Source organism: Exophiala bonariae (assembly GCF_035927105.1).
Source record: "Exophiala bonariae strain CCFEE 5792 chromosome Unknown scaffold_11, whole genome shotgun sequence".
In the NCBI taxonomy this organism is placed as follows: domain Eukaryota; kingdom Fungi; phylum Ascomycota; class Eurotiomycetes; order Chaetothyriales; family Herpotrichiellaceae; genus Exophiala; species Exophiala bonariae.
Genome location: NW_027042486.1, coordinates 173624 through 200092, shown reverse-complemented (window position 1 = coordinate 200092; position 26469 = coordinate 173624). Strand labels below are relative to the sequence as shown.

The 26469-nt window shown below is 49.5% G+C and overlaps 10 protein-coding genes across 10 annotated transcripts; 7 read left to right on the top strand and 3 right to left on the bottom strand.

The window, feature by feature from the left end:
• Positions 1-274: 274 nt before the first annotated feature.
• LTR84_001721 (uncharacterized protein) lies at positions 275-2088 on the top strand (the record flags this gene model as incomplete). Its single annotated transcript, XM_064845340.1, has 6 exons — positions 275-409; positions 466-713; positions 773-882; positions 945-1382; positions 1447-2002; positions 2064-2088. 6 exons carry the CDS (start codon positions 275-277, stop codon positions 2086-2088), a joined length of 1512 nt encoding a protein of 503 aa, XP_064706885.1.
• Positions 2089-2358: 270 nt separating this feature from the next.
• Positions 2359-3834, bottom strand: LTR84_001720 (uncharacterized protein; the record flags this gene model as incomplete). The annotated part of the gene is made up of 1 exon (XM_064845339.1): positions 2359-3834. The coding sequence occupies one exon, from the start codon at positions 3832-3834 to the stop codon at positions 2359-2361; it is 1476 nt and encodes a 491-aa protein (XP_064706884.1).
• An 849-nt stretch (positions 3835-4683) lies between these two features.
• LTR84_001719 (uncharacterized protein) lies at positions 4684-5416 on the top strand (the record flags this gene model as incomplete). The annotated part of the gene is made up of 2 exons (XM_064845338.1): positions 4684-4691; positions 4744-5416. The coding sequence occupies 2 exons, from the start codon at positions 4684-4686 to the stop codon at positions 5414-5416; spliced, it is 681 nt and encodes a 226-aa protein (XP_064706883.1).
• Positions 5417-11768: 6352 nt separating this feature from the next.
• On the top strand, positions 11769-13301 carry LTR84_001718 (uncharacterized protein; the record flags this gene model as incomplete). Its single annotated transcript, XM_064845337.1, has 1 exon — positions 11769-13301. One exon carries the CDS (start codon positions 11769-11771, stop codon positions 13299-13301), a length of 1533 nt encoding a protein of 510 aa, XP_064706882.1.
• A 988-nt stretch (positions 13302-14289) lies between these two features.
• On the top strand, positions 14290-15085 carry LTR84_001717 (uncharacterized protein; the record flags this gene model as incomplete). The annotated part of the gene is made up of 2 exons (XM_064845336.1): positions 14290-14663; positions 14761-15085. The coding sequence occupies 2 exons, from the start codon at positions 14290-14292 to the stop codon at positions 15083-15085; spliced, it is 699 nt and encodes a 232-aa protein (XP_064706881.1).
• Positions 15086-15770: 685 nt separating this feature from the next.
• Positions 15771-16399, top strand: LTR84_001716 (uncharacterized protein; the record flags this gene model as incomplete). The annotated part of the gene is made up of 2 exons (XM_064845335.1): positions 15771-15843; positions 15912-16399. The coding sequence occupies 2 exons, from the start codon at positions 15771-15773 to the stop codon at positions 16397-16399; spliced, it is 561 nt and encodes a 186-aa protein (XP_064706880.1).
• Positions 16400-17077: 678 nt separating this feature from the next.
• LTR84_001715 (uncharacterized protein) lies at positions 17078-17911 on the bottom strand (the record flags this gene model as incomplete). The annotated part of the gene is made up of 1 exon (XM_064845334.1): positions 17078-17911. The coding sequence occupies one exon, from the start codon at positions 17909-17911 to the stop codon at positions 17078-17080; it is 834 nt and encodes a 277-aa protein (XP_064706879.1).
• Positions 17912-19275: 1364 nt separating this feature from the next.
• On the top strand, positions 19276-20748 carry LTR84_001714 (uncharacterized protein; the record flags this gene model as incomplete). The annotated part of the gene is made up of 4 exons (XM_064845333.1): positions 19276-19494; positions 19534-19709; positions 19769-19896; positions 19958-20748. The coding sequence occupies 4 exons, from the start codon at positions 19276-19278 to the stop codon at positions 20746-20748; spliced, it is 1314 nt and encodes a 437-aa protein (XP_064706878.1).
• A 764-nt stretch (positions 20749-21512) lies between these two features.
• On the top strand, positions 21513-22664 carry LTR84_001713 (uncharacterized protein; the record flags this gene model as incomplete). The annotated part of the gene is made up of 1 exon (XM_064845332.1): positions 21513-22664. The coding sequence occupies one exon, from the start codon at positions 21513-21515 to the stop codon at positions 22662-22664; it is 1152 nt and encodes a 383-aa protein (XP_064706877.1).
• Positions 22665-22896: 232 nt separating this feature from the next.
• Positions 22897-25324, bottom strand: LTR84_001712 (uncharacterized protein; the record flags this gene model as incomplete). Its single annotated transcript, XM_064845331.1, has 7 exons — positions 22897-24223; positions 24286-24457; positions 24504-24775; positions 24822-24853; positions 24901-24980; positions 25074-25164; positions 25217-25324. 7 exons carry the CDS (start codon positions 25322-25324, stop codon positions 22897-22899), a joined length of 2082 nt encoding a protein of 693 aa, XP_064706876.1.
• Positions 25325-26469: the final 1145 nt, after the last annotated feature.

Genomic DNA, 26469 nt, shown 5'->3' with positions numbered 1-26469 from the left:
ATCTGCCTCCGTCTTCATGGCAGACACTCATTGAGCGTCGGAGTTGAGGATCAGTCCTCCATGCTTTCGGATATGAGTCCGGATCCAACCCCATGGAGAGACATTGAGGAGAAGAACACAACGCGATGCATGGAGATTGAGCTTCTACACGAACAGTTAGCCCACGATTTAAAGCTCGCCTTCGCCCGGACTGGTTGCACTCATTCTCTAACCAATTGCCTCGACCAGCACTATCTACTGCTCAGCTATCAGCTCGCGCATGAGTCTGGCAACCATGGCCGCCCGTATAAGCACAAGTAAGGCAGATGACTATCAAGTTGAATCACTCGATATTTATGAGAAGGCTGGGCCTTTGCCCATGAACGACGACCCAGATGCTGGACTCAGCGACGAGGAGAGGCAAAAGAGGGTACAACATCGAAATATGTCTCCCAACTATTCGCGATACTAACAAGAACCAAACAGGACCGTCAGTTATTGCGCAAGCTCGACCTCAATCTCATACCCTGGCTCTGCCTCTTGTATCTGATTTCATTCTTGGATCGCACGAACATTGGCAACGCAAAAATTGCCGGTCTCCAAAAGGATCTCAAGATGACCAACGGGCAATGGAATGCGTCGCTTGCGATCTTCTTCGTCTCTTATTCAGTTTTTGAACCGGCAAGTAATGTATTGCTCAAGAGGTTTCGACCAAGTCGATATATCCCTACCATGTATGCTGTTAATCCCTAAGCAAGATGAAGAAATAATTGATCTCTAACATTCGCAACAGCATGGTCCTGTGGGGCATAGCTTGCGTCTGTTGTGGATTAGTCCATGATTTTGCAGGTCTGGCGACCGCCCGCTGGTTTCTGGGTCTATTTGAAGCAGGTCTCTTTCCAGGTATAGACTCAAACTCGGTGAAGCTTTCTCATTAAAAGTCAGTGATGTTAATCATTTCTCAGGTTGCAACTTCTACCTATCATGCTGGTACAAGCGCTCCGAATTTGGCATTCGCTCTGCGATCTTTTTCAGTGCTGCCGCCATCGCAGGCTCATTCGGGGGTCTCCTCGCCGCAGGTATCAGCCAGATGGGAGGCGTCGGTGGCAAACCAGGCTGGGCATGGATCTTTATCTTAGAAGGTCTCATTACCATTGTGGTTGGAGTGATATCCGTCTGGATGGTGCACGACTTTCCCGATGAAGCCACATTCCTCTCTACGGAAGATCGTCTGCGAGTCTACAATCGTCTCAAGGCTGATCAGCAAGCGAGCGCAGAGCATGAATCATTCAGCTGGAAGTATGTCATGGCAAGTCTAAAAGACTGGAAGACATACACCGGCTGTCTCATCTACATGGGAGCCGGAGGTGGACTTTACGGGTTTAGTATTTTCCTACCGACCAGTATGAATACTCCCCCTTTCTCTGTTAGCCATCCTCATGTGAAACTCCTACTAATAAAAGATAGTCCTCGCCGAATTGGGCTACAGAGCCACAACCGCGCAATTAATGTCCGTCCCACCATATATTGCCGCCGCCCTATTAACAATTCTAACTGGCTTCATCGCCGACAAAACACGCCAACGGGGACTATGCGCAATCGCCATCTCCTCACTGGGTGTAATTGGCTTTGGAATTCTCCTCAGCGACCTTCCAGCCGGCGCAAAGTATGCTGGCACGTTCCTGGCTGCCATGGGCATCTACCCGTGTATACCGAACACAGTCACCTGGCTCGCAAACAACACCGAGGGCGTGTACAAGCGCGGCATCTCGCTAGGCGTGGCAATGGGCTGGGCGAACCTGCAGGGCGTGGTTATCAGTAACGTGTACAGGGGTAAAGACGCGCCTCGCTTCGTGATGGGTCATGCGGTTGTCGTGGGGTATCTCGGCGTTGCGCTGTTCGGGGGCTCGGTCTTGCAGTATTTCTTGCTGAGGAGGGAGAATGCGTTCAAGAGAGCCGGAGCGAGGGATTATCGTGTTGAGGGAAAATCCGAGGCGGAGGTAAGGCTGTTGGGGGATTTGAGGTGAGTTATCATGTCTCTGTGGAAAATTGGGAGTGGTGTCGAGGGCTAACGTCAAGTCTAGGCCTGATTTCCTCTACACCCTGTAAACATTGACGGAAGCGCGCTCAAGTGACTTGAATGCCAGTGTTCAGAGCCGCAGCTTATGTCCAGGAAATACGCCTCACACGTTTCATTATTGATGGCTTGTTGGTCTCTGTACATTAGAAGGAAATCATATCCTCCCAATAAGAGAGGCTGTGCCCTCCATCCATGATTTGACTTTGCCTTTAGGAGCCCAACAGCAGGAATGGAATGTCTATCTGCATATCTCCCGTCAGTCCCGGGACCATCCGGCAACAACTTTCCAACCACATGGATCATACACCAACCATTGTCCAGTCCCAAGGTTCCGTAGTGGCATGTAAGGAGAGACCGCCAGACCTAAGGATTAACTTGATAGGATCTTCAAAGCTCCCACGCCGCCAAATGTAAGACAATAGAATACCAACGCCAGTGCATGCCTTTTCCATCTCCCAGATACTCCCCAGATTCCAGTTGATCTCAATGTGCGATCTTGCTCGATGACAAAGATCTTTCGGCACGCATTGGCAATTACTCGCATATCGTGGATTGATCTCCTCGATGATGAAATGACCCAAATGAAGGTCGCGTTTCTTCTGGCGCTGAACAATCCCACGAACAATATCTTTACAGTAGTTCTTCTCATCACGGTCCATTTGCTCACGTTCAACTTCCAGGTGCAGTGTCTCCAGACACGTTGGAATGATGCCGGCGAGTTCGTACCCGGGACGAAAAATGTTTGTACTTACGGAGTCGCGCGACGGGCAAGTCTGGCTTCCCAATAGCATTGAAGCTTCGATCCTGAGCTCTCTTAATTGATCAAAGCCACGCATTGATGGTATGAGAACAGGACTGAGAGAACATCGCGTTGAGTGATGACCATAGGTGAGGACCAAAGTTTGAAGTGAGTGGCGGATATGCGTGAGAATGGAATTGACGCTGTCTTGCAGCTTGTAGCATCCAGGTATCACTTTATTACCCTTCAATTTGTTGCTCCTATGCGCACATGCTCGAAGGCAGCAGTTGGAGTAAAATCGCCACTTGAAGGATTTCAGAGCCTTAGGCGCCTGCACCAATCTTGCAATATTGGAGGGAAATCCACGATTCGAGTCCAGAACAATTTTACTCACGCTAGAATTGTAGCAATCAAAGTCCGGTGGAATGCTAACGCTTCCATGATTGAAACAGATTTCGAGGAGATTCGGCTGGGCCATCCAGAAGTGGTTGTGGGAGAACCTCTCATTAAGACTCCAGAGCACGACCACTTGGAGTTTCGGAAAGTATACTGCCTGCCTTCGCAACAAGTTTGAGAACCCAACATCCAAATTCAGTACTTTCAATTGGGTTAGTTTTGATACCATCTGTGGAAGAGGAACAGGAGTATGCTTCAAGAAGGTCTGGTGGTCAAGGGGCGCATCTTCTTGAGGAGCAAGGCGGTCTGGTAGGCTAGGTAAAGCGACATTTTCGGAAAGCCAGTTGGAGGAGCCATGAAGGACTAAGCTGTGTACACGATCCGCGAGTCTCTGATTGACTGCCAACTGATTGGTCAGGAGTTGAATTTTATGCAGCTGCTCATTGCGTTCCAGGTGTTCTTCCATTCCATATCGGAAATGCGGGAGATCGAAGCAGAGGTCTCGATACAAGTTAGCTGTGACGGTAGTATTGAAGTCTTTGCAGACAAGGGCGCATTTTGTGAGTTCTGATCTTGATAATAGCCTCAGGGAGAGAATCTGGGACAAGATTTCGGGGGGAAGCGAGGTGATGGAAGTCATGGTGACGCCGATCCGGTGTTTGCAAGGGGGGGTTGGGCGTAAATGGCAGGACTGAATATATTCTGCTAATGCGATGTAATGAGACTGGAAGAAAGGTTGCCTATGTAACCCTGATAGATACCGGTCTCAAGCATCAATCACTCCAGATTCCAATGGTCGGGTAGTCACTTCCATCACTGACAATCAATTCAGCGTTGCAGGAAGCTGCATGAATGAGGAAAGTGGCCCACGTGAAGCAAGCAAGTACGACTATAAATTCCCCATGCTGACAGTGACAAACATTATCGACCTTCAAACGGAACAAGAAGAAAGATGTCAAGTTGTTGTTCGTGGTTGATTACCTTGTGGGTTTGAGGAGGCGGACCGCCGACAAACTTGAGATACAATAACGAGATCGACCCCCCATCAATGAGAAAAAGCCCGCTGTCAATAACAGCCCAAGCAGGGTGATACCCTGTGCATGCTGGACTTGAACTTGGCAGTTGATATCATTCTATCATCAAGAAATGAAGTCAACGTGGTCACCCACTAGTACTAGGCAACTACTGCTAGTACACGGATATCTTATCTTAGTGTATCTTGGCACTGGTGACTAATAAACGCGGTCAGTCGCGTCTCTCTACACGTTTTTTCTTATCACTTGAGTCATGCAACCACTTCAACTTCCACTTCCACTTCCTCCACCATTATCAAAAGTGCAAACTCGCTCACTAGCCCCTCCATCTAAATTGAACTACGTTGCAGAACGTGGCTCCTCACCCATGGCTATCACCTGGCAAGCACAGGTTGGTTTGTCACTCATCATTTCGCCACGCACACTGTGAGCTCCGAGTCATTTCCAGGTCAATCATGAAGAGGTCGGCACCCAACTCTCCAAAACAGGTCTCCCCACCTCCCGTAAGAAGGAAGATTGGATCTACGACTACCAGTAGGTCCTTCATCTGGCGGTATCGTCGGTTTGACTAAATTAAACTACCCAGATAAGGCGGTGGCGAGTTTCTTCAAGCCAGCGTCACAAAAGCCTCCTGACCAACTAATATGGAAGATATTCAAGGAAAGCTTGATCATGGGACGATATGAGCCTTCCGGTGCCCCTTCGAATGTTCCTCAGGATGTAAATGACTCGGAAGACATTCGCTCTATCAAAATCGCAGCTTTCGACCTTGATGATACCCTGATTACTGCTAACTCGGGAAACAAGTGGGCTCGTCACGCTAATAGTTGGAAGTGGTGGGATGGCTCAGTTCCGGCGAGACTAAAGCAGCTATATAGCGAGGGCTATCTCGTCATCATTATGAGCAATCAAGGCAATGTCATCCCTAAAGCCGAGTCGAAAAGTCTTGCCAATCTCAAAGCCTGTATATCTTCAGTTCTTCGACAGCTCGACCTGCCCATCCACTTCTACGCTGCTACAATTCAAGATCGATATCGTAAACCTCGGACTGGCATGTGGGAAAAGCTCCTTGATGATCTCCAGCTGTATGGCGCAGTTGACATGGATAATTCATTTTATGTCGGAGACGCTGGTGGAAGAGAGAAAACCGAGACGAGACCTAAAGATCACTCGAATTGCGACAGGTGAGTATAGTGTTCTTCATCCTTTGTTTGATGACAAGATGGAAACCCCATAATTTTGACAATTCACATAGGGAGCTGGCTGCGAATATTGGCATCAATTTCTACACTCCTGAGCAATTCTTCTTGAAAGCACAGCCAGAACCTTACAAGCCCCCCTTTGACCCTCCAGGCTACCTTGCGAACCTTGAGTCTGCAGTCGTAGCGAATGCTGAAGACCCAGCTAACGTACCTTTCATCAAAATGAACCCACAAGAACTGGTGATATTTTGCGGCTCCCCAGGTGCCGGTAAGAGTTCATTTTTCTGGAATGTGCTACAACCATTAGGATACGAACGAGTCAATCAAGACATCTTGAAAACGGTATGTTCCCTGGATCCCTTTATGCTCTACCCAGCATATCATATCATGCCAACAGTGGTCATTCCCCTGCATTTACTTTTATCCACAAAATGAGTTTCAAGCTGAGACATTTTGTCCTATGATAGCGGGATAGGTGCATCAAAAAGGCGAAAGAATTGCTTGGTGAAGAAAAGTCTGTGGCTGTTGGTATGTACAACAAGAACTCTTGCATTCCTAATATGGCTATCCGACAGTCCAGTCCCACCCACAATCTTGTGTTTCTATTCTCATCAAAAATGTTTCACCTGTCAACCTCACTTCTTGTAATGTGATTGAACATGCAAATGCTCCCCTGGGTTGCATTCTAAAGACACAGAAGGCCGTACAAGATTCTGCACTCCAACCTGTCAATCTGCAACTCCACCCTCTCTCTCCGCTGGGGTACCCCTTTCAAGAATCATGCACTATGCATGCAGACCTTGTCTTGGGCCCAGCATCACCGCTACACCTCCTCACAATGTCCATCTTGCAACCATCTCCAACTGCAGCTGGGGCGATTGTTTCCAGTCACACTTTGTAGTAGTGCTTGTACCTTTTCCTCCATCCTGATTTTGCCCTGTGTCACACGTGAGTCAGTCAAAGATTCATTAACACGTGGAAATGACAGATAACACCAATGCGGACATTAACACCCGGGCACACTGGGTTCGGGTTGCACAGGAATTCAATGTACCTATCCGGTGTGTACGTTTCACAGCACCGACACGTCTTGCGGAGCACAATGATGTTGTGAGAGCTCTGAACCCTGGAACGGTATGTATTCCGACAGTGCCCCTTATCGCCAACTATTACCCCCCTGCCATCGATGGCCAGCTGGGCAATTCATGACATGCCCCGTTGAGCCACCACCCACCCTCACTTAACGTCGCATTTGACGCTAATCAAGTTCAATCAAGCAGATGAACCCCGAAGCACGAACCATTCTACCGGGAATTGCATTCAGTAGCTTCGCGAAACGATTCCAGGAACCAACGCTCAAGGAGGGTTTCCAGGATATTCACAAGGTCGATTTCGAGGTAATCGCCACCCAAATTCGAATTGGAAGACTTGCCTTGAGAGAAACGATGGCTAACACGATGCAATTGGGTTATAGTTCAAGGGAACAGATGAAGACAAGAAGGTCTGGAGTCGATACTGGGTGAGCAAGTTTGCGACATGAATGAGATGTAGCCTGGCAGACTCTTGTAACTGGGTAAGATGACATGTGTCAGTGTCAGTGTCAGCACGAGTGATCTCATGTTGCGTGACAAGGGTCAAGTTCCGGTCGTTCAAGAGCATATCTCTCGACCCCTCCGCCTGGAACCACGATGGACGAGTAGGTCAAACAGATCTGACTATTCGGATGCATGTTCGTTTGATTGCAAAATGGTCTAGCAACTTATCCTGCTGGATTGGGAAGCGAGGTATACCGCATCGTCTTGTTGCATTTGATTCCGGAAGATATCATACACGATTCTCAAGGAGTGGAGAGTATGGTACACTGCCACCGCATCTGACAGACGGACTCTGGCGAACTTGTCTGCTCGACCTGCAAAGGAAGAATGAGGTGTACGGTAGCCATGGCGATTATCACAGACAACTCTTCACTCACATCACTTCCAGGGGCTATCTCCATAAAAGTGGTATCGCTGAGGGCCGAGAATCAGGTGAGATGCTGCATGTTTCCAGTGATGCTCGACCACCTAGAAATGCGATATTTTCTCACTAGTGCCAAATCATACAATTTGAACCATGCGAGCGTGATGCACTTGCAGCTTTGTGAGGCGACTTTATCCTGACTCCGTACAAAATTGCGCAGGTGCAGGACCAAGGGCGGGAACCCAGCTTGAATGGAGAGGAGATGAGCAATCCGAAACAGGGCATTGGCGCAGCAGTGGCATTCATTTTGTCATGCCGATTACTCGGTACACTGACCAGGTAACAAACGCATCTGTGCAGCAATAGGCACGTGGCAAAGAGCATGGGCGCCAGAACCATGGGTTTGGAATCGCGTGGACTGCAGTCGAATGGCAAAGGTCTCATTCTCAGCTCCTCAGGGTCCAAATTGCGCCAGTGCCTGTTTCGTCGGTAGCGCAGCATCCTCATACCCCGACAACGTGGTTCATTCAGATTCATGGGCACGTGCACGCCGACTTCGCATTGCCTCACGAGGCACACGGACATGAGAGTGAGGTATTCGGGGCCAGATTGTAACCCAACAGCGTGGAAGGTGTGGTATGTGCGTCGAGCGCCGCATGTTCTTGGGCACCGCGATCGATGCGAAGTGCAGAGTTTCAGGGTGCCAGTGCCGGTTATATGGTACAAACCGTGGTAGGTGCTTTCGGACTTTTTTTCAGCTCAGATCATTCCGGCTCAGCTGAGCTCCGGGAGGGTGTTGAGGTGTCGTCATTTTACTCGTTGCGACCCAAGCTCTTGGGATCAATGGCGATCTTTAGCCTTTGTCGGCCCACGTGAGTGCTCAGACAAGAGACGCTCGGATTGTTTCTGTTGTCTGTGCGGCTGATGACGAGAGAAAGGTACGCTTTGACCTGTTTTCACACTCGGTTGTTCTGGAAGGCAGTGGTCAGAGACTGATAACGTCTGATACGGCATCCCTTCACCATTTCGTGGAATCTGCAAATATGACGGTGGACATGGCCTCGCATGGGAAAGAGCGTCACAAGACTGCAATCGTGTGTTGATGGCGCACGTTCCTCTTCGCAGATGACGATGTTATCCACAACGAGGCCAGAACACGGGTGCACATAATTCGACCATACTTCGAGGCGTTATCATCTCTGGCTTCACGTGTGCAACATCACTAACCACATTCCGAGAGTTGCTCGCCTGGGCGCTTCTTTCGCCCGGTGGACAGAGCGGGTGCGCGCACGATAAGGCTCTGGGAAGGTCACCGTTCCCAACAGACATGGGGTACAAGCACCAGGACCCTGAGACCCCAGTCGCTCGGGGAAATTGCCCTGATACCCAGACATGGAGGGAAAGTCAAATGCTCACTTGGATGGAGTTTCGATGGTGAGGTGAAGATTAAGCTTCCGAGTACTTGAGCTGACGATCTGGGTATCGACTGTGGCGGTGTTTGCCGCTTTTCTCCTGCTACGTTCCATTTGTTTCCAATGGAATATTGGAGCGCCGAGTGGATTAGAGTTTGGCACATATTTGTGAGTACTCGGTATGAGCTGTCTCATCGAGACAATTACAGAGCAATTCCGAATTTTCGGGATCAGTAGCGAGGACTTTAGCTTCCCCAAGAGTATCAAGACTATCGACGGCAGCAGGCGGCACTATGCCCGCCACGGTAGAAACGATGTTAAAGGCTATGGCTGCCATGTTCCAGAGATACGGAAGATATTCAACACTTCGGAAATATTTATTGGCAACCAAGGCGTGTGAGTCGTGGGGGAAGAGGTCTCCGCGAGTGATCGACATTCATCTGGGATTTCCGGTTCATGCACACGCGAGCATGGATAGAACCCCAACACAGTGGCGATAAATCCAAAAAATGATGACGAAGGTTGTAAAATGCGATAGAATCTCGTCACTTGCTCCAGGTTCCAACTTCCAACGTACTCCCGAGACCGTTGTGCTCAGGGTTGCAGAGTTCAATGAGGCGCATCTGGAGTCTATCGCGTGCTGCAGAATGGTCACGATTGATTGGAAACGAATAAAACCAACGGGCAAATAGACCTTGGAATTCCGTTCCAAGTCAAGGGTGGCTGAAAATGGGTCGAAGTATCTGCATCTGCATGCACTTTGCAACGTCCCGACAGCAGGATGAGGCGAGAGATTTTCCAGCCACCCGGATTTTTCTACATTGGTGATGCTTGAAACAGGCGCATCCGAGATTTGCTCAGAGGGTAGATTGATGGAATGACAGCTATCAGATCGGTGAACCAAGTGCAATATTGCTTCATCAGATATTTCGGGTATATCATTAGTGCTGCTGACCATCATGTTCGCAGAGAGTTTGGATTTGTTCCTCTTCCCACGCCATTTCTGATATTCTGGCGAGAGAAAAATAGCTCTAGCATGACGAGGTAACGTGCGCTCTGTCGACAAAGTTTGCGTTGGGTTGAAAAGCACGTTTTTCTGACCGGGATCATGAGCATGGGTGAGCGGGCGGGGACCTGCAACCGATGAACTCAGGACCAGGCTTAGCCTTTCCCAGTAAGGAGGCGGGCGGGGATGATAAAAGATAGACAATTCAGGCAGGTCAAAGGGCGAGGGTGACAGCCAGACTGGGTATTTCTGATACCGTTCCTGCATCATTGGCTTCGGCACTATGAAGTGATAGCTCCTTGCAGGGTTGAGGGGAGGAGAGAATCAAAGCCGGACGGAAGTAGTCAGGACGGGTACGAGGTACGGAAGGCTGCACAAGCGGCATGCCACACAGTGGGAGGGACTGAGATACGGTCTCTGCTGGCGGCTGCAGTTATACAACGTATGGAATACCAAGTCAGAGGTGATTAAGTGGTCGACCGGCTGCCCAGGTATGGAGCAAGCATCTCGGAAATCTACATGAAGGAGGAGGAGGTATTCTGTGCCTTGCATTATTGAACACTGGCGGCTCGTATTTGGATAGAGAAAAAGCCACCTGGGCACTGGCATCGTCTAGTAATATTTGTATTATAACCCTTCTCATTCTTTCCACCTCCGACTTGACCTTGACCAGGCGAGACTAAAATCCTCTCGGCAACTAGCCAGCGTTTGTCAACCACAACCACAACTTGAAGCACTCGGGCGTCGCATCGGTACGAGGGACGGCGATGGTTGTTACCAGTCATTAAAAGCACCACCACGTCACGGACTTGACGGCCTACGAGTACAGACACTATCACTACATTCTGGTAAGAAGCATGTCTCTCATCTTTTTTATCTTTGTACTTGAAGCCTCTCGCGGTGGTGGCGTTCAGTGAAAAAGTCTTCTTTTTCTCCAGACCCATGTCGCCGGACTCGGTCTCAGAGCCACCGCGGGTGGGAAGCCCAAGGTTCAGAGGGTGCAGGGGTCTTGAACAAGTCCCCAAGATGCGCCACCGATGCTCACCTTAACCAGTGGGCATGGGTAGCCCTCGTCGGTCCTCCACCCAAGCCAGCCACAAACTGGGAAGTTGGGCCGTTTGCTGCTCCGTGCTCTTGCATGTTGTGCCAGTGGTGCCCCCAGCTCCTGGGAGACTTGGGCGCCGGAGTTCCTTAGGCTCAGGCTTCGGCTCAGGGCTCTTAGGCTTCGACTGCACTGTCCCCGGTCCTGACCGACTCAGAGGTACTCGATCCCCAAGAGTTGAACCTAGAAACCCTTGCCCAGACTGGCCCCGGGCCTGGTGAGTGGTCTGAACACTTTTGAGACTTTCTCTCTCGGTCTCTCTCCCCAACCAGTCATCCTGCTTCCCTCTGGCCCCCCACGCACGTCCATCTTTTGTTTTTTGACTTGTCAACAACATTCTATACATGCCCGATTCATTCGAACCTCGTACAGCTTTGCTTTGCTCCCACCACTCCTCGAACCCTCGCTACCTCATCTGCACATCTCCATCCTTTCTGACTCGTCCACATGGCACTCAACTGATGGCCTCGTTTCCAGAACTCCAAAGACACACGGACGTCGTCGAGTCCTAAACTCACCCAACTGGTCTGTTCCCTCTTCTCGGGTTCAACTGCTGGCCTGCACTGCAACAACACAAACACCAGCTTGGACCCTCGCGCAACACTGAGCCATTCACATACGCGCGACCGCCTCGACTGCTCTGTCTTTGACGTCGCCGGTCTCCATCCACATGGAGTAGATCAATTTGGACCTATTAGTCTTCATATCACCCATCCAGCCATAATGCGTCTACTCTGAACCATCCTCCGATCCAGTTCTATCTACGATTCTCGACTCCCTCTCTTTGGGTCTCCCCAGACATTCGTTCCCCTCCAAAAATAATACTATTCGATATTCGATATTGATAATATCACTCTCCATGGATCATGCCACCGTCCAACCATCAGATGGCTCACCATACACCACCATGTCTGCCTCCTCCTCCATTGACTTGTCCTCTCCCACAACCTCCATATTTACTCGGGGTCATTCCTCCAAGGGTTCTGGATCGTCCATCGCATCTTCACCTATCGCTCGAGAATCCCTGGACATGCATAGTGGAGCAAAGAGGCTGGAAGATGTGACGGAAGAACCGCAAGAGAAGGATGAGTTTTCTGGCTATACCTTGGTTGACCATTCTCCTGATGATCTGATCGATTACAACAAGGCTTTCGCCGACAGTCACGACCACCTTTCACCCCCCAGTTCACCTGTGCAACCTGAGTGGACTTTGGGCAACACCATTGACTGGCCCACCCCACCTCTTGAGCAACGTCAATTCAAACGGCCGAGATCCATGGATCAAGTTCCCCAGCCAGGCTCCCATCGTCTGAGCGGTCGCTTAGGCTCACTGTCCAGGCGTTGGCGGAACAGGTCTGCAGCTGGGCCTCAGTTATCTTTAGTCACTCACATCAACTCTCCAGCTTCTCGTTCAGGTTCACTCAATGGCTCTCAGATTCTCAGTCCAGCCTTGAGTGCCATTTCCAAGCATGAGAGTATGATTGCGAGTTCTCCATCGCAAGCCACAACAAGCCAGACTTCTTTCGAGCCCCAGTCAATCCCTGTCGATATTGACTACAAACCTTCCGACCAAGAGGAGCCGGGCCAAGCTACCACACCTCTCCTGCCACCCGTCTTCTCAGAGTTGTTTGCAAAAGAACCTCCGATACAGTCTCCACTTCAGTCTCCCTCGATTGCTCCAACTTCGGCCGTCATGAGTTCACGTACATCCATGGAAACTCCCCCATTATCTTATCTTCCTTCCCCACCTCTCTCCACCAAACCGTCCATGGTCTCTCTATACAACAGGTCTCGGACCAGTACAATCACCGGGGAAATCCCTCCTTTGCAACTGCTGGATGACATTTATGACCCATGGGCTGTGAAGCTTGGTCATGCCAACTTCTCCATTCACCCCGAACCATATACGCCCGAAGAAATGACACTTGACTCTTATGCAGAGTTTAGAAACAACTGGGACCAAGCACGAACCAACTATGCCAAACAAATTGCCAGGACTGCCGAACACTACGGTCCAACTTCCAAGGTCTATAGGTTGACTGAAGAAAAATGGACCACGATAGATGATCAGTGGAAAAGACAACATACCATCATGAGGAAAGCCATGGCACCTCTTCTGGCCCGACTTAGCGATGGTGATTCTGAGATGCAAGAGTCGACGACATCCAGTGCCGTCCTTGAAAAGCCCCTCACCAAGGTGATTTTACCGGTCATCGATGACAAAAGTGGAAAATTCCCCGAACTAGGCGATATGGAAATCATCGGACCCATGTCCGTGGCTCGACCACGAGCACCCACGAATCCTCACAAGACTATCGACTCCAGAGTTTCACCACCCTCACCCAACAAGCGAAATCTGTTCAAAATCATTTCGGAGATCTTTCGCTCCTAACTTGTACAGCCCTTATACACGACTCCTGTAAAATGATCACTCTCAGTTGTACAAATTTCTTTCGGGTTCACGGCACCCATGTTACGGAATTTTGTACTCTTCTATGTCACAGGTGTGACGGTGGATTAGATCATATGGGCAACCTAATTGGTCTTTGCAGGTACATTCTTCAAAGCAGCGTTCGCAAATTGACACATCCGAGACAATCACGGCCTGTCATAACTCCATTTCCATATTTGTGCGAAAACGACACTCCTTACGACCATTATGATGCATTATGTGGCATGACTTGCAACTTCAGCACAACGAAGCAGCCTCACTCTTTCCGCGGACTGGGACAGTATTGTCCACAATTTGTTTTTCTCATGGCGGCTTTATGCATCGAAGAGAACCAATTTCTGAAGAAATGGTTGGTGTATCTAGCGCAGTCGACAAGGGGAAATGTGTCATGGCATACATGACTACTAGAAAATGTGATAGCACACTCAAAGGTAGATCCAAAAATTTCAAAAATTTCAAAATATCATCATCGTGTCGTCTGTGCATGCATCCACCTGGAAATCTGTAAGAAACCATGTTTGCATGCGGCCAGAGCTACTCATGAAGGCCTACCACTGTGTATCCCCAATTGTGATTCTACTCGTAGTTACAAGATTGTCCAGGATGGCCGCCAGGTTGAAATGATATGCATTGTGCCTTTGCGCGATACCACAGAAGCGATGATCATTTCACCACCAACAAGGCTCTAACAATTGTCGATCAGTACTCCGCATTGCAACTTACGACGATTAGTAATTAGTGCAACTTATTTGTGAGTACGTCAGCCACTGGATGTCGACGACCTACTGGTCAATGAGTCATTCGCTGTGGTATTCAAGGTGGTGGTCTTCCGAGTTACAGGATTTCTCTACGGCATCTAAGCGCAGCTGTTGACTGTGCATAACGATCCCAGAGTGCTTCTTACCTAACGACGTCCACCTCTTCGACAATGAGGCTTCTCAGCTCAACAACCCTTCTGGGACTTCAAGTCCTCCTCGGCACTCTATCCGTCGCTTTGGCGAACAGCAAAGATATCAACGATCAAAACCGACTTATAGTACCTCAGCACGAAACAACGTCTCATTTCAAAGATGCTGAGTTTCCAGGAGGATCCTCCTCCAACACCTCGTTCCAGGTCACAGCAGTCCTCAACTCGCCCTCGCCGCCCTACCACGCTATAATCGAATGCTGGGCGCTCGCAGCTCCCTTCAATGTTTACCCAACGGTGGGAGTCGCGTTGGCCCTTGGTGATGTCAGTAATGCCACTTACGTGGTACTGCCGCCGCGTAGTGGCGAGGGCTGGCATCGCCCGCCTGCTAACATGTGAGTCATGATAACCGGGATATCAAAGGGTTCCATTGCACAAAAGCAGAGCGGCATATCGTATAATCGTGGATGTCTCAGTGACTTACTACGACAGGTATTTCGTTCTACTTTCCGGTGCCGCCCATGTCCATGCACCCAAGCCCAACTCATCCACAGGAATGGTGGACAAATTGCGGCACGGACGCAAACACGCGCACGCGCACGAACATCTATACATCAAGCCTGGGTGGAATCAGCTCATCATCGCCGTGGATAGCGACCTACGTGCTCCAGGCCACCTGACTTACTACCCAGGAGACACGGAGACGGTGGCGCTACAGATTCCTTTTTTCAATGGCGTGATTCCGGATCATGTTTTTGTTAGACCCGGTGCATGTGAAGGGCCGACTGATGACGCTGGAGAGCACTGGTGGGTATAGAGTCATCCAGGTCGGGACTTCTGGATGCTTTGGAGGTTATGTGTTGGGAGGCATGAGGCACGTGAGGGACATAACAATACTCTCTTAGCTGCTCGCGTGCTTCCTTGCTAGAGAGGTTCTGGATGCTGATTGAAGAAAGTAATTGAAGCGCCCTTCCTTCAATACTGAATGAAGCATGAACAAGCGCATCTCGCAAAACTCCTTCCTTCTTCGTTCGCATAGGCTTGTTACAACCGACGTCAAGCAACAGTCCCACCGGACGGATTCCCACTATTTTACGCAGCTACGAGTAAGTACATGGAAAAGGACCTTTGACAGCCCGTCGGCTTCAAACCGCCCATAATCACCGATGCTTCGGCCCTATCTCGTTCCTATGCCAGTGCTGGGTTACGACCAATCGGAAGAAGGTCCGTTACTCCAGGCTTTTCGTGGGATTCAACTTGGGCCTCCTGCATCAAGCTTTCGCGGCAATGGAAAACGGCTCATGGCCTAAAGGCATGAGAATAGCGTGCTGTATATATAGCAACAAATCATGTGGCGTGGTCCATCAGCAATTATATAACAGGGGCGGGTCTGTGGTGATGAGGCAGGTGCCTTGGACATAGAAATTGGTTTGGTGGAATATACAAGCCATTATAATAGTACACATCGAATCTATCGACCCTCGACTATTTTCTCAACAGCAATGGCTACCACAGCATCGCTATTTTATGTCATCGCACAGATCACCGGCATCGGTGGTACAGCATGGCTATCAGGTACGTCTCCATATCAATCAAACGGTGAGAGAAGAAACAAGGGAAGCATACTAATCTTCATCCGTCAGGAAACATCGCCTGTTGCTCTCTCCTCGCAGTGCCGGCTCTTTCGCAATCTCATCAAGACGACTCCGTTCCCGTGAGAGCGCTAGTAACACAGTGGGCGCGCTTGTACGACAAAGGCGCGACTCAGAACCCGCCCATCTCTGTTGGAATTGCATCGATCTTATCGTTTCTCGCCTGGACTGCTGACGCCACCGTTTGGTCGCTCGGCCTTGCGAGTCCCAGACAGCTGTACATTACATCCGTGGCCTTGACGGTGGCGATCGTGCCGTGGACGCTCCTCATCATGAAGCGGACGAATGGGGCATTGCACGAGAAAGCCAAGAAGGCCAAACTGAGTTCAGCGGCAGCAGCCAAAGGAGTCGAGGTCTGGACGGCGGTGGATGACGAGGAGGTGCTTGCTCTGTTGCGGTCTTGGACCACCCTCAATGGTCTGAGGAGTATGCTGCCGATGCTTGGTTTCGCCACGGGCATGCTGGCCGCACTTCTTTGATGGCCTGCTCATCCTCGCCTGTTTTATATGAGACAAGGCATGATAGACTGAATTTGCTTGGGGGCCTTCCTAGACCTCAAAGGGCGGGAGCCAGGCATATACATCTATCTATAGGTGGCATAGTGCCCTAATTTAGGGCAATTGGTCCCCCGATACCTTACACTTGGAGAGAATATAGGGGCTTGAGGACTTGACGGTTTCCCATGAAGTTTTCAGAGTATTGTAAGATTGTCATAGCTAGGGACGATATCTGTAAGAGGATGTAGGATTGACGTTTGGAGTCTGGAGTTGCGAAGACCTCTGCCAGTCGATAGGCTCCGAAACAAATCGTTGCTGTGCAATTCCCACCCCGTACAAAGTACCAATCCTCGAACAATGAAATCCATGATTGTGGCGCAAATCTTCGGATTTCAGCTTCTCATACAAGACAGGGCCGTTATTAGCCCTGGAATAGTTTTGGATGGGGGATCGGGATTCGAGTCATGCTGTTGTTGTGGGAGTTTCCTTTCTTCTTGGAATCTTTGCTCCAACGACGTATTTGCGGTCTTTTCACGAAAAAAAGTTACTAAGGAATCATTAGGAGGTACCCAGTAGCGTAGACAGCACTAACGTGGCTCCGATATGTCTCATTCCCATCACGAGAACACACGAACTATACCAGCCCAGATATGATCGATATCACCAAATCAGCCTCTGCACACCTTCCAGAAAGTTCGTAATGTGCAATGCTCCAGGGACATAAGCAGCAAAGAAACCAGCCGCAATCTTCCTCAACATAATAGGCGCGTACCGGGCCGCCCTGTTCCCGAGTTCACTCGAAACACCCACCTCCCGAAGCTCATCATAACCTCTCTCCAGCGCTAGATCGACAAATGCAGCCCCTAGATCTTCGTACGAGCAGGCAAGCTTCACCTCTTCGGTACTGATATAGGACCCTGTTGCTTCCTCCTCAATGAGAACACCTGGCTGCACGAACAAGACCGACACCAAGGATGGATCCACCAAAACGGCCTTATGGGCAAGTTTCAGATCATTGTATCCATTCTGAAACGCCGTCTCGATGAGCCAGTGCACGAGTTTCGGCCTGGCCGCTGCGAAGCGCTCATTTCTCGAACTCGAACTTAGCAGCAACATGCGCGGCTTCTCCCACTTCCTACCGTCCGTTCGTGCATTGTTCCTCAAACCCTGGAGCGCCATGACGATCGACTCGGCAGCCCGCTGCAGACTGCCATCCGGGAAGAACGAGTATCCTCCAATCGTGTTGATGATGATCTTTGCGCCTGAAAGACACGCCTGCATCGTCTCCTGGTTCGTGACTTCTCCTTCGCAGATCTCGACGCGAGTATCGGATAGCAGTTGTGGAAACAAGTTGATGAGCTTCTGCTTCGAGCGCACGTAGATCTTCAGATGATGAATGTCGCGCTTCAGTAGGCCGGAAAGCACTTCTCGCCCCGTGCGACCCGTGGCGCCCAGGAGGGTAATGGTGAGTTGAGGAGTAGTTGGTGTCGCCATGTTGGATGGTGTTGGAGTGGAACGGGCTGTATTACGGTGTCCTGCCTCAGGTGATGATGTTGGTTGTACTTTCTTACGGGACCCCAATATATTTCAATCGGTTTCCATCCCTGCTTACTTGGTTCCACATCCGCCAGGGAGCCATCTTTGCGTTGATGGTTGGCTGCTCGAAAATGCACCGAGACAGCTTACATCCTACCCCGGCTTTGGTCCCACGAACTAGCGACCCCATGTAGTCATACACTCACCATTGAGACGTAGTCGGGTTGCTGGCATATTGCGTTCCGGGCATGTTGAGGTCAAGTTTCGGACACTGTTCCGATTGGTTTCTCCAACGAGGCTGTGAGAACCGCGAGGCTGAAATATAACTTGAGTTGGTGTCGACAAAGGTTCCCCGATGTTGAGCCGTTGTCTAAATTGACGCCTTCAACTCGAAATTGAAGTCACGCCGCGCGTACATTGTACAAGTGTGCTTGACTGGGTCTGTGATTTTCATCTGGGATTGGGATACGGAGATTCATATAATCCAGAGTCGGCTGTGAAGCAAGGCGTTGAATACTCCTGCGGAATTCGACTTGTGAATCGAGATAGTGTGGAAATGAATGAACCTTTTGATAATAATCCTTACATGCCAAATAAAATAACCAGCCACGAGCTTGGTGGAATGTTCACTACGTTTCAGTCAGTCTATCCTATTTACTACAGATTCGGTTCGGCTCCTTGACTGTGTCGTCATTCTGTGCGTCCAGATTTCGCGATTCGACGTGACTTGAAGAAGTCACCGCCCGCTATAGGCAATGGCTGCTAGCTTGCTGGTTTTCCCAGGTAGGTCTGCAAACTGCGTGTCTTATTGCTAGTCAAGGGCTAGGATCCCAGGGTTCACTTATATGGTAGCACGAGGGCATTCGTGTAGGGACAATGACTACACCATGTGATTGTATCACTGAATGACATAAGCTCCTGGATACTTTGCTGAATCTCTGTGGGAAGATTGTGCTCGAAAAGCCCGCTCTCGATCCATTGTCGAATGCAGGCCTCTCTGGGAGCAATGGATTATCTCCTAGAACAGATCGGTACCAAATACGTGTCCCACCACTCGACAGGGAGCAGGTAAGCAGGAACGAACCACGAGCCATTCGGAACATACTTTGATTTGAAACCGACTTCAAGGAATTGGATGGTTCCATGTCCGATTGAATGGACCCGTGGAGACCAAAGTCTCGAAAGCTACCCCGCATGACGGGACGGGAGGTGAGAATCCGCGGATGTCCAGCAAAGAAAACATTGAGCCCGGAAGGCTGCCGTTAAAAAGGGGCGGCGATAACCACACCCCAACTTGAAAGCCTCAACCACAAAAAGCAATCATGTCCACCACCACTACCACAGCGACAACGACTACGACAGGATCAATTCGTCTGCCTAAACCTGCGGTCCTCAAGGAACTCAAACCATTACCCGCATTCGACGTATCCACAGCCACCGATGAACGCACCAAAACCCTTGGCCAGTTACTCCAAAAGGGCCATGTAACTGTCGCGCCGCTCCGAGAGCCGGAGCTGATACTACACAGTCATCTACCACATGTAAGATACAACCTCGACGATTGACTTTCTATGCTAAAGGGAAGCGTTCAACACTTGCAGCTTCTAGGCTCAGCCTATGGAATCGGTGCAGGAATCGAACAGTTGACGAAATCGTATGAGCATGAAATCACGACGCTCGTAAGTATTGACGAAAGATTCGTGCGCGGAGATCAAATCGAAAAAGCAAACTGGAGGGCTCATTTGCAGGAGAAGAAGTTCGTATCCTGGCCTTTTGTGTGCTAGAGTATCTAGTAACTCACGAGTTTGAACCTAGGTTTACCGTTGCGTTTGTCGATTTCTTCGATGAAGAAGTAAAGAAATCCGGAGGTGACTGGAAGAAGGTTGTGGAGGAGTATCTGTACGCTGGTCCAGAGCCATTGATTAATGGCTATTGCGGCGGACGTATGTTGAACCATGGCTTCGGGCTTAATTTTCCTTCATGCTAAGTATTTTTCAAATGCAGTCGGCCACCCCTTCATCCACCTAGCCTACGCCTACGAATACGGTAGTAAAGAAGTTGCCACACAAGCCCTGAGCCTCGGATGCACGGAATACGACGGCTTTCACGGACTGATCGACCACCCATCGCCAGACAACTCGACCTACAAAACAACATCCCTCGCAGAGATCATGCAACGCGTCCACGACGACCAGCGTTTCGACAACATATTCGCTCTCCCCGGAATCACAAATACGGAACTCTTAGCCGAGAAATATCTTCACATCGTCCTGGAGCATTGGAACGCTTGGGAAGTTGTTGACCCGCTGCAGCAACTAGAGCAGATCTGCGACCTTAGCGTGCTGATGGCCATCAGCACCGGTGACGCCATCGCTTCGTTCGATTTCTTCTGCATCCACCTGATGACCGTTGCACATGCGATCCGATTACTGTGGATTTCCATCCCAAAAGAACGCCATGCGTCGATTCTCAAGCAATTTGCTCTGTTCCAGATTGTTCAGTATATCAACCAGCTACGACCCGCGTTCGGGATCGAGAAGCTCGAGAGCGTTGACGTGAAGGGTAGGGATTGGGAGTGGGTTTATAGTACGGCATTGAAGCATAAGTGGGCGTTGGATTCGCATTTCTTCAAGGTTGTCAGGGCGCCGAAAGTCATGCAAGATACTTATGGTACGAAGGATGGGTTCTACTTAAAGGCTGCTCTCAAGTTTCTAGACGAGTTTCACGGTTGGGAGGGGTTCGGCGCTGGAGTGGCAGGCTTTGATCCGAAAAAGGACGGTTATATTCCAGAGTAGGCAAGGGATTGGGAGTTTCCCATGGACAGGTATATATGATAGCAGCGACTGTTTCAGGATTTGACGCACGCTGGACAAGAAAAGTTGAATTACATAGTGTCAAATACTACTTCTAAGTATTCATTCGCTTCTAGTCATCCACCTTCCTAGGGAGGGAGATGCTGTCTAAAAGAAGACACGTACACTACTGCACTCTGAGTCACCTAGACTCATTCTAAATTTGAATCTGAACGGTATGATGGATGTAAACGCTAAAAGTTGGGTCTCTAGGATCCTGTCGACCGAGAGGCAATTAGCCATGCGGATGAATGCATAATGGAGGCCGCGACGTAATTCCTGCTTGCGTTGAGCAATCTGGACTTACTCAGTACTAACATCGAGATACGTAGGTCTTCACTATCAAGGAAGAAAGGCCAGTGGCGCAAACAGTTGTCCTCATGAGCTTGCCTGCAGTTGCCTACCATCGTCAAGGACAAACTTTATTTAATACGCTTTACGAAAGCCTAAGCATGGGATCCACCGGCAATAGGCAAACAAAGGCAACTGCGATCTCCTTCAAGTATGAAGCCTTATTTGTGGTATCATTATGACCGTGGAGCAAGCTGAACTTATGCTTCGAAAGTTTAACTTTGTGCAAATATGCGCCCACACCCCCAGGTCCCAAACTGCCCATGGCTTCAGTACCTATAAGAACAAACTGGCGCACGCTTCGTCTTGATCAAGTTTTAACAGACTAGAGGCTACTTGCTTCTAAACGTGTTATAATGCCCAAACGAGAGACTATCCGCACCGGCAACCCGACGTTACTCAATAAGATCTTTCTACGAGTACAACAAATCCTGAGCTGCATATTCTCAACCATAGCCTTATTCTTCATCACTACATCTACCGCAACCAATAACGACGATAGACCTGTGTCGAATACCGTCAAAAAAATAGGCAAGGGACAGTGCGGCACCGTATGGGCATTGACCGGCACAAACCAGGTATTAAAGGCCGCCAATGAGAATAAAGACGACCAGCTGTACAACGACTACTGCAAACATGCTCGCGTGGAAGAAGCCCTGCGGCAGACCTCTTCAATCTTGAGACGAAGCATCAATCTACCCAGTCTCGACACCTGGATCGGGTCTGGCAACGAAGACTTCTGGAGTAAACATCGTACCGAATTTCCATATCCAGAGAGTTTCGTCCAGCTAAAGAGCAGCTTTACTTCTGGGCGAATATTTCCAGTCCAAGAGGCCATTCGGTCGGCTCTCGTTGAAAACTTCGCACCTAAAAGTATTAAACAACGCAAGGAGAGCTTCCTGTCCCAGCCGGAACATAAGGGCTGCTTGATCCGCATCTATCTCGGTCGACGACAACAGCGGCCACCAAACAAGACTTTCAGGCTTCGCAATTTCGACATGGCGATCGACGAGATGGAACTCCTACAACTTGATACTGTGCTGTACGCTGAGACTATCGCACAGACATTAGCGATCATCCACTGGAGGGCGAAACTCGATGCGAACGACGTCGAGTTTGTTTTGGGGAACACGCCCGCTCAAAAGATACCACATACCGCTGCGGAACTGGAGGCCACCAATAGGTTCGGCATGGAAAACCTTGCTTCTGAACTCCATCTCAAGCGCGGATCGATGGGTATTTGGCTCCTCGATTTCGACCAGTGCAGTGATTTTCCCGAGGATGAACAGGGTGTGAAACAGCTCAAACAAGCTTTCTATTTCAATGATCCCTATTACCCGCGTCCGTGCTCTACCCACCCAAAGGACATCGTGTTGTGGAATACCTTCAAGGAGAGCTACCTAGCTACGAGTGCTTGTTTCACGACCAGTGACATGCCACAGAAATTTGTCGATGCCGCTGAAGCAGAGGGAAAGAAGAGAAGCCAAGGTGGTTCTATGTTCCAGTAAAATCTCCAAGCCAGTTGGCGGTATGGGTTTGGAGATACTTGATCGGTGAGAACGGCAACGATGGTCCAGTGTGGATTGGGAATGTAATCATATTGTGCTTTAGGTACGTGGTATATGACTACTCGGTGACGATGTCACACACACAAGTTGACGTTAAGTCATGGAGAATAACTGCGTCCTTATGGATGGCGGGCGTGAGCACTCGGACAGCCTGGACCTGGACAGCACGCCTCTATTCTTTCCTTGTCCCCCTGATATCCCCGACCACCTGACTGAAGAGCTGCTTGAAGAAACTCCTTGTCTCCCAGATAGGCAGGAACACTGAGACAAAGGTTGATGAAAACACCCAGATAAAGCTGATGATCACCCAAGCGAGGAAGAAATGCTCGGAGAAGATGTAGTGGCTCAGGAACATGGGGATGGGTATGAGGAAGTCCATGATAAATGTCAAGACGAAACTCGCGACGCAGGCCAAGATGAAGGCTGAACGTAGGCTCTTGGGGTCTTGTTCTGTCGCAGCGTCTATGGACATTTGTCGTTCTTCGTCTGCTCGGATAGTGTCGACATACTTCTCATCTGATGTCTGGATCGCGGCTGTTGCTGGTGCTGGAGAAGGTGTTTCTCCATCTGCCTTGGAATCTTTTTCGCTCTCATTCTGTGGAGTGCTTGATCCGGTAGACTGAGGTTCTGGCTTTTGTCCCTCATGAACATCTCCGCCGTTGATCGCGCGAGTGGTACCCCAGTTGAAATCGTCAGGCTTTATCAGAGATACGACCACAGATACAATGAGTCCAGTCATGATTGCAGCGAGATTGCCAGCAAGGGTTGCGTAGTTAGAGCCCGTACTTTCCAGAGTCAATTCACCGTAGTAGACATATGCTTCAGCCAGCCAAGCTGTCAACCCAGCAATCAGTCCACACACTGCGCCAGAAATAGCACCTGCTCTAGACTGTTTCTTCCAGGTAATTGCAAAGGCTGTGGGAAAGACTGCTCCCCCTATCAACAAACCCATGACTAGAAAAAGCCATCCCAGGTCAATTCCAATGACGTTCCAGATGATGGCAAAGATCGACATTGTCATACCAAACACAGCGACATTGACGTGAGCCACGAAGATAAGGTTTTCAGGGGTAGCTGAGGGTTTGATATATGTCTTGTAGATATCAAAAGTAAGGATCGAGGAAACAGCAATAAGTTCAGCCGAGGCGCAAGACGTTACCGCCATGAATAATGTAATTAGAAGTGCAACTGCTCCACTTTTGCCTAGGAGGGCGCTCGCAGCAAAAGCTGACGCAAGGCCAGCGGAAATCTGACTGGATGATGGAGCGTTTGGGTATGTAGGAAATGCTGGATTGTCAGTCAAAGCCACTGCGGCTAGACCAAGCGTTGTCGCAAATCCAAAGGGAATCGCAAACCATGCCAGACCACCAAGGATATAGGCACGAACAGCAGTTGTTGGTCTTGAAGCAATGGCACGCTGCCAGTATGCCTGGTCCAGAAAAACGGTCCCACTACCAGAGCAAAGCTGGATAATTCCGAAGATGAGTGCATTGTTCGATCTGGGTGATTAATCAGTTCAAGCTCAGAGAAGGGGAAAATTTTTTTGCTGGATCCTCCTTACTTGAGAGTGACATATGATCCATCTAGGTTGCCTTCAACTGGACGTAGAGTCGCGGCTTTCTTCAACAAGTCAAACATCTTCGATGGAGACCCGATGAGCTCATCACCAGCGTACACCTGGAACATAAAGTACAAGATGATGACCATAAGTATCAGTGTGTGAGAGTAGTCACCTGAATCTATCAGTATCCAATCGAAATTCAGGAGCCGGAGACTTACAAAGAAAGGTCGCTCGCAGACCACCCATAAGCACATATGCAACCACTCCTAAAGGAATTAAAAAGATGGCGGCATAAACGTTCATTCCAGTCAAGCTGGTAACTACGGCGGAACCGCCAAGTAGGAGCTGGGAACCGACAAGGATATTGGTCACCAATGCGAAGAAGATGAAAATTATGTGAGCCAAAGTTCCATATCGAACCTGAATGATTTCCAGAAATGTATGGCACCGGGGAGCGTTCATTTTAGTCTTGCAAGCAAGGATTGAGAACCTAGGAGCATTAGTATGGCTTGCAGGATCATGGATGAGAGGCATACATCAAGATCTGAACAGTTGCACCTGCCGCATACTTTCGTCATGTGAGTCTGGTATCATCATGTCTCGGATCGAACTTACCCAGAACGGTCCTGCAACCCCATACGTATATGCTACAGTACTGCTCTGCAACAAGGTGGCTGCCCAGGTCCAAGCACTGACTGGAGATATCATCAGCAATGAGTTCCGCGAACATAAAGTCCAGACCTCGAGTTTGATTGTGGCTATGTATAGTTGTGCTGGAATGTACTGACCTATACCGGCTGCTATCAGACCGGGTTTGACACTTCGACTGGCAGTATTGAACTCTTCGCTGGTCTTCGTTGAGAAGTTGGTATACTTATTCTAGTGCGACGTTAGTGGGCATCAGCAATTGGTTTTGACCATCGATACATACTTGGAGCATTGATATCCCAATCATTACGAAAGTGAAGAAAAAGCCAATTCCCACAACTACGCCATACCCGACGGCTTGTGGTAATACTGTTGAGACTGTATCCGACATGTTGGGCGACTCGATTTCGCTAAGGGGTAGGAAATTGTAAGACAGAGTCAGATGACCCGCTGGAGATGTTTGTGGGTGCCCATGATATAAACAGTCTGGATCGGAGGGCCACGCAGGCTGTCATGGCCGTCATCGTAAAGAGTGGAGGACGTTCCTATCGAGTGAGACATGCAAAGCCGTTGATGATGTGCTCCATAGTCGGCTATGAACCGGAGCCAGTATGCAATCTCATGGCGATGAGCAGCTTATCTGGTCTGCAATACAAGCGTTCATGCTGCAGATCTCCCATCCAGACGAATTATATCAACAAGAGGGTTCTGGGTCGTTGATGTCCGATGATAACACTTTGCAACCCCTGAACACTTTTAACCCAGTCACAAACGCTCGTGTGGGGCCCGAATGGTATAACGCACGGCGATCAGCGAGGCTGAGCGTATAATATGTTGGTTGGAGGCGACTTTCGAGACCTTTGTAGGAGAGCTAGTCCAAGTTTAGAAGGTCGGCTGATTTTCAAGTTAATCAGATACCTAGTCCTTCCAAACATCTACCCTTCTGCGGATGATGAATCCGCTGAGGATTTTAGTTTGGGTATGCTTTAGAGATTGGAGAACACACGTTTCATTTGTTGGTATCTGACTGGCACACAAATGGCATAAGGTGATTCATTTCTCCGGTCAAATGCCGTTGTGATCGGGTGGTTGCCAACGATAAGGATTGTCAGGAATCAGAATCGAAGTATCGGCCAACAATGTGATACAGGTGAACTCAACCACGAACTTGCGGCACTCAAGGTTCCAATCCTAGCGCATAGGGCATCTCCTCCTGATTACCTTCACACGAAGTGCTCCCGTCCTATCGTGAATTAATCAGGTTTGAGAAGATGCAGATTCATTCTTTCTGTAATGACAAGCAGAGAGGAAGAAAAATTGCAGAGCTGATCGGAGCAAATGCAGATTCCAATGCTCAATAGTGTTGCTTAGTCATTGGTGGCTTGAGTATCTCAACACGCAGCCACTTGAATTTGAGTATATCCTCGCGCAAAGTAGCCACGAAGCTGCAGGCGGTCATGAGTTTTGTTGGCTATCTACCTTTTTAAGGGGTCGACGACCGCTGAGCAGATAATCCGACAACGAGTTGACAGTTTC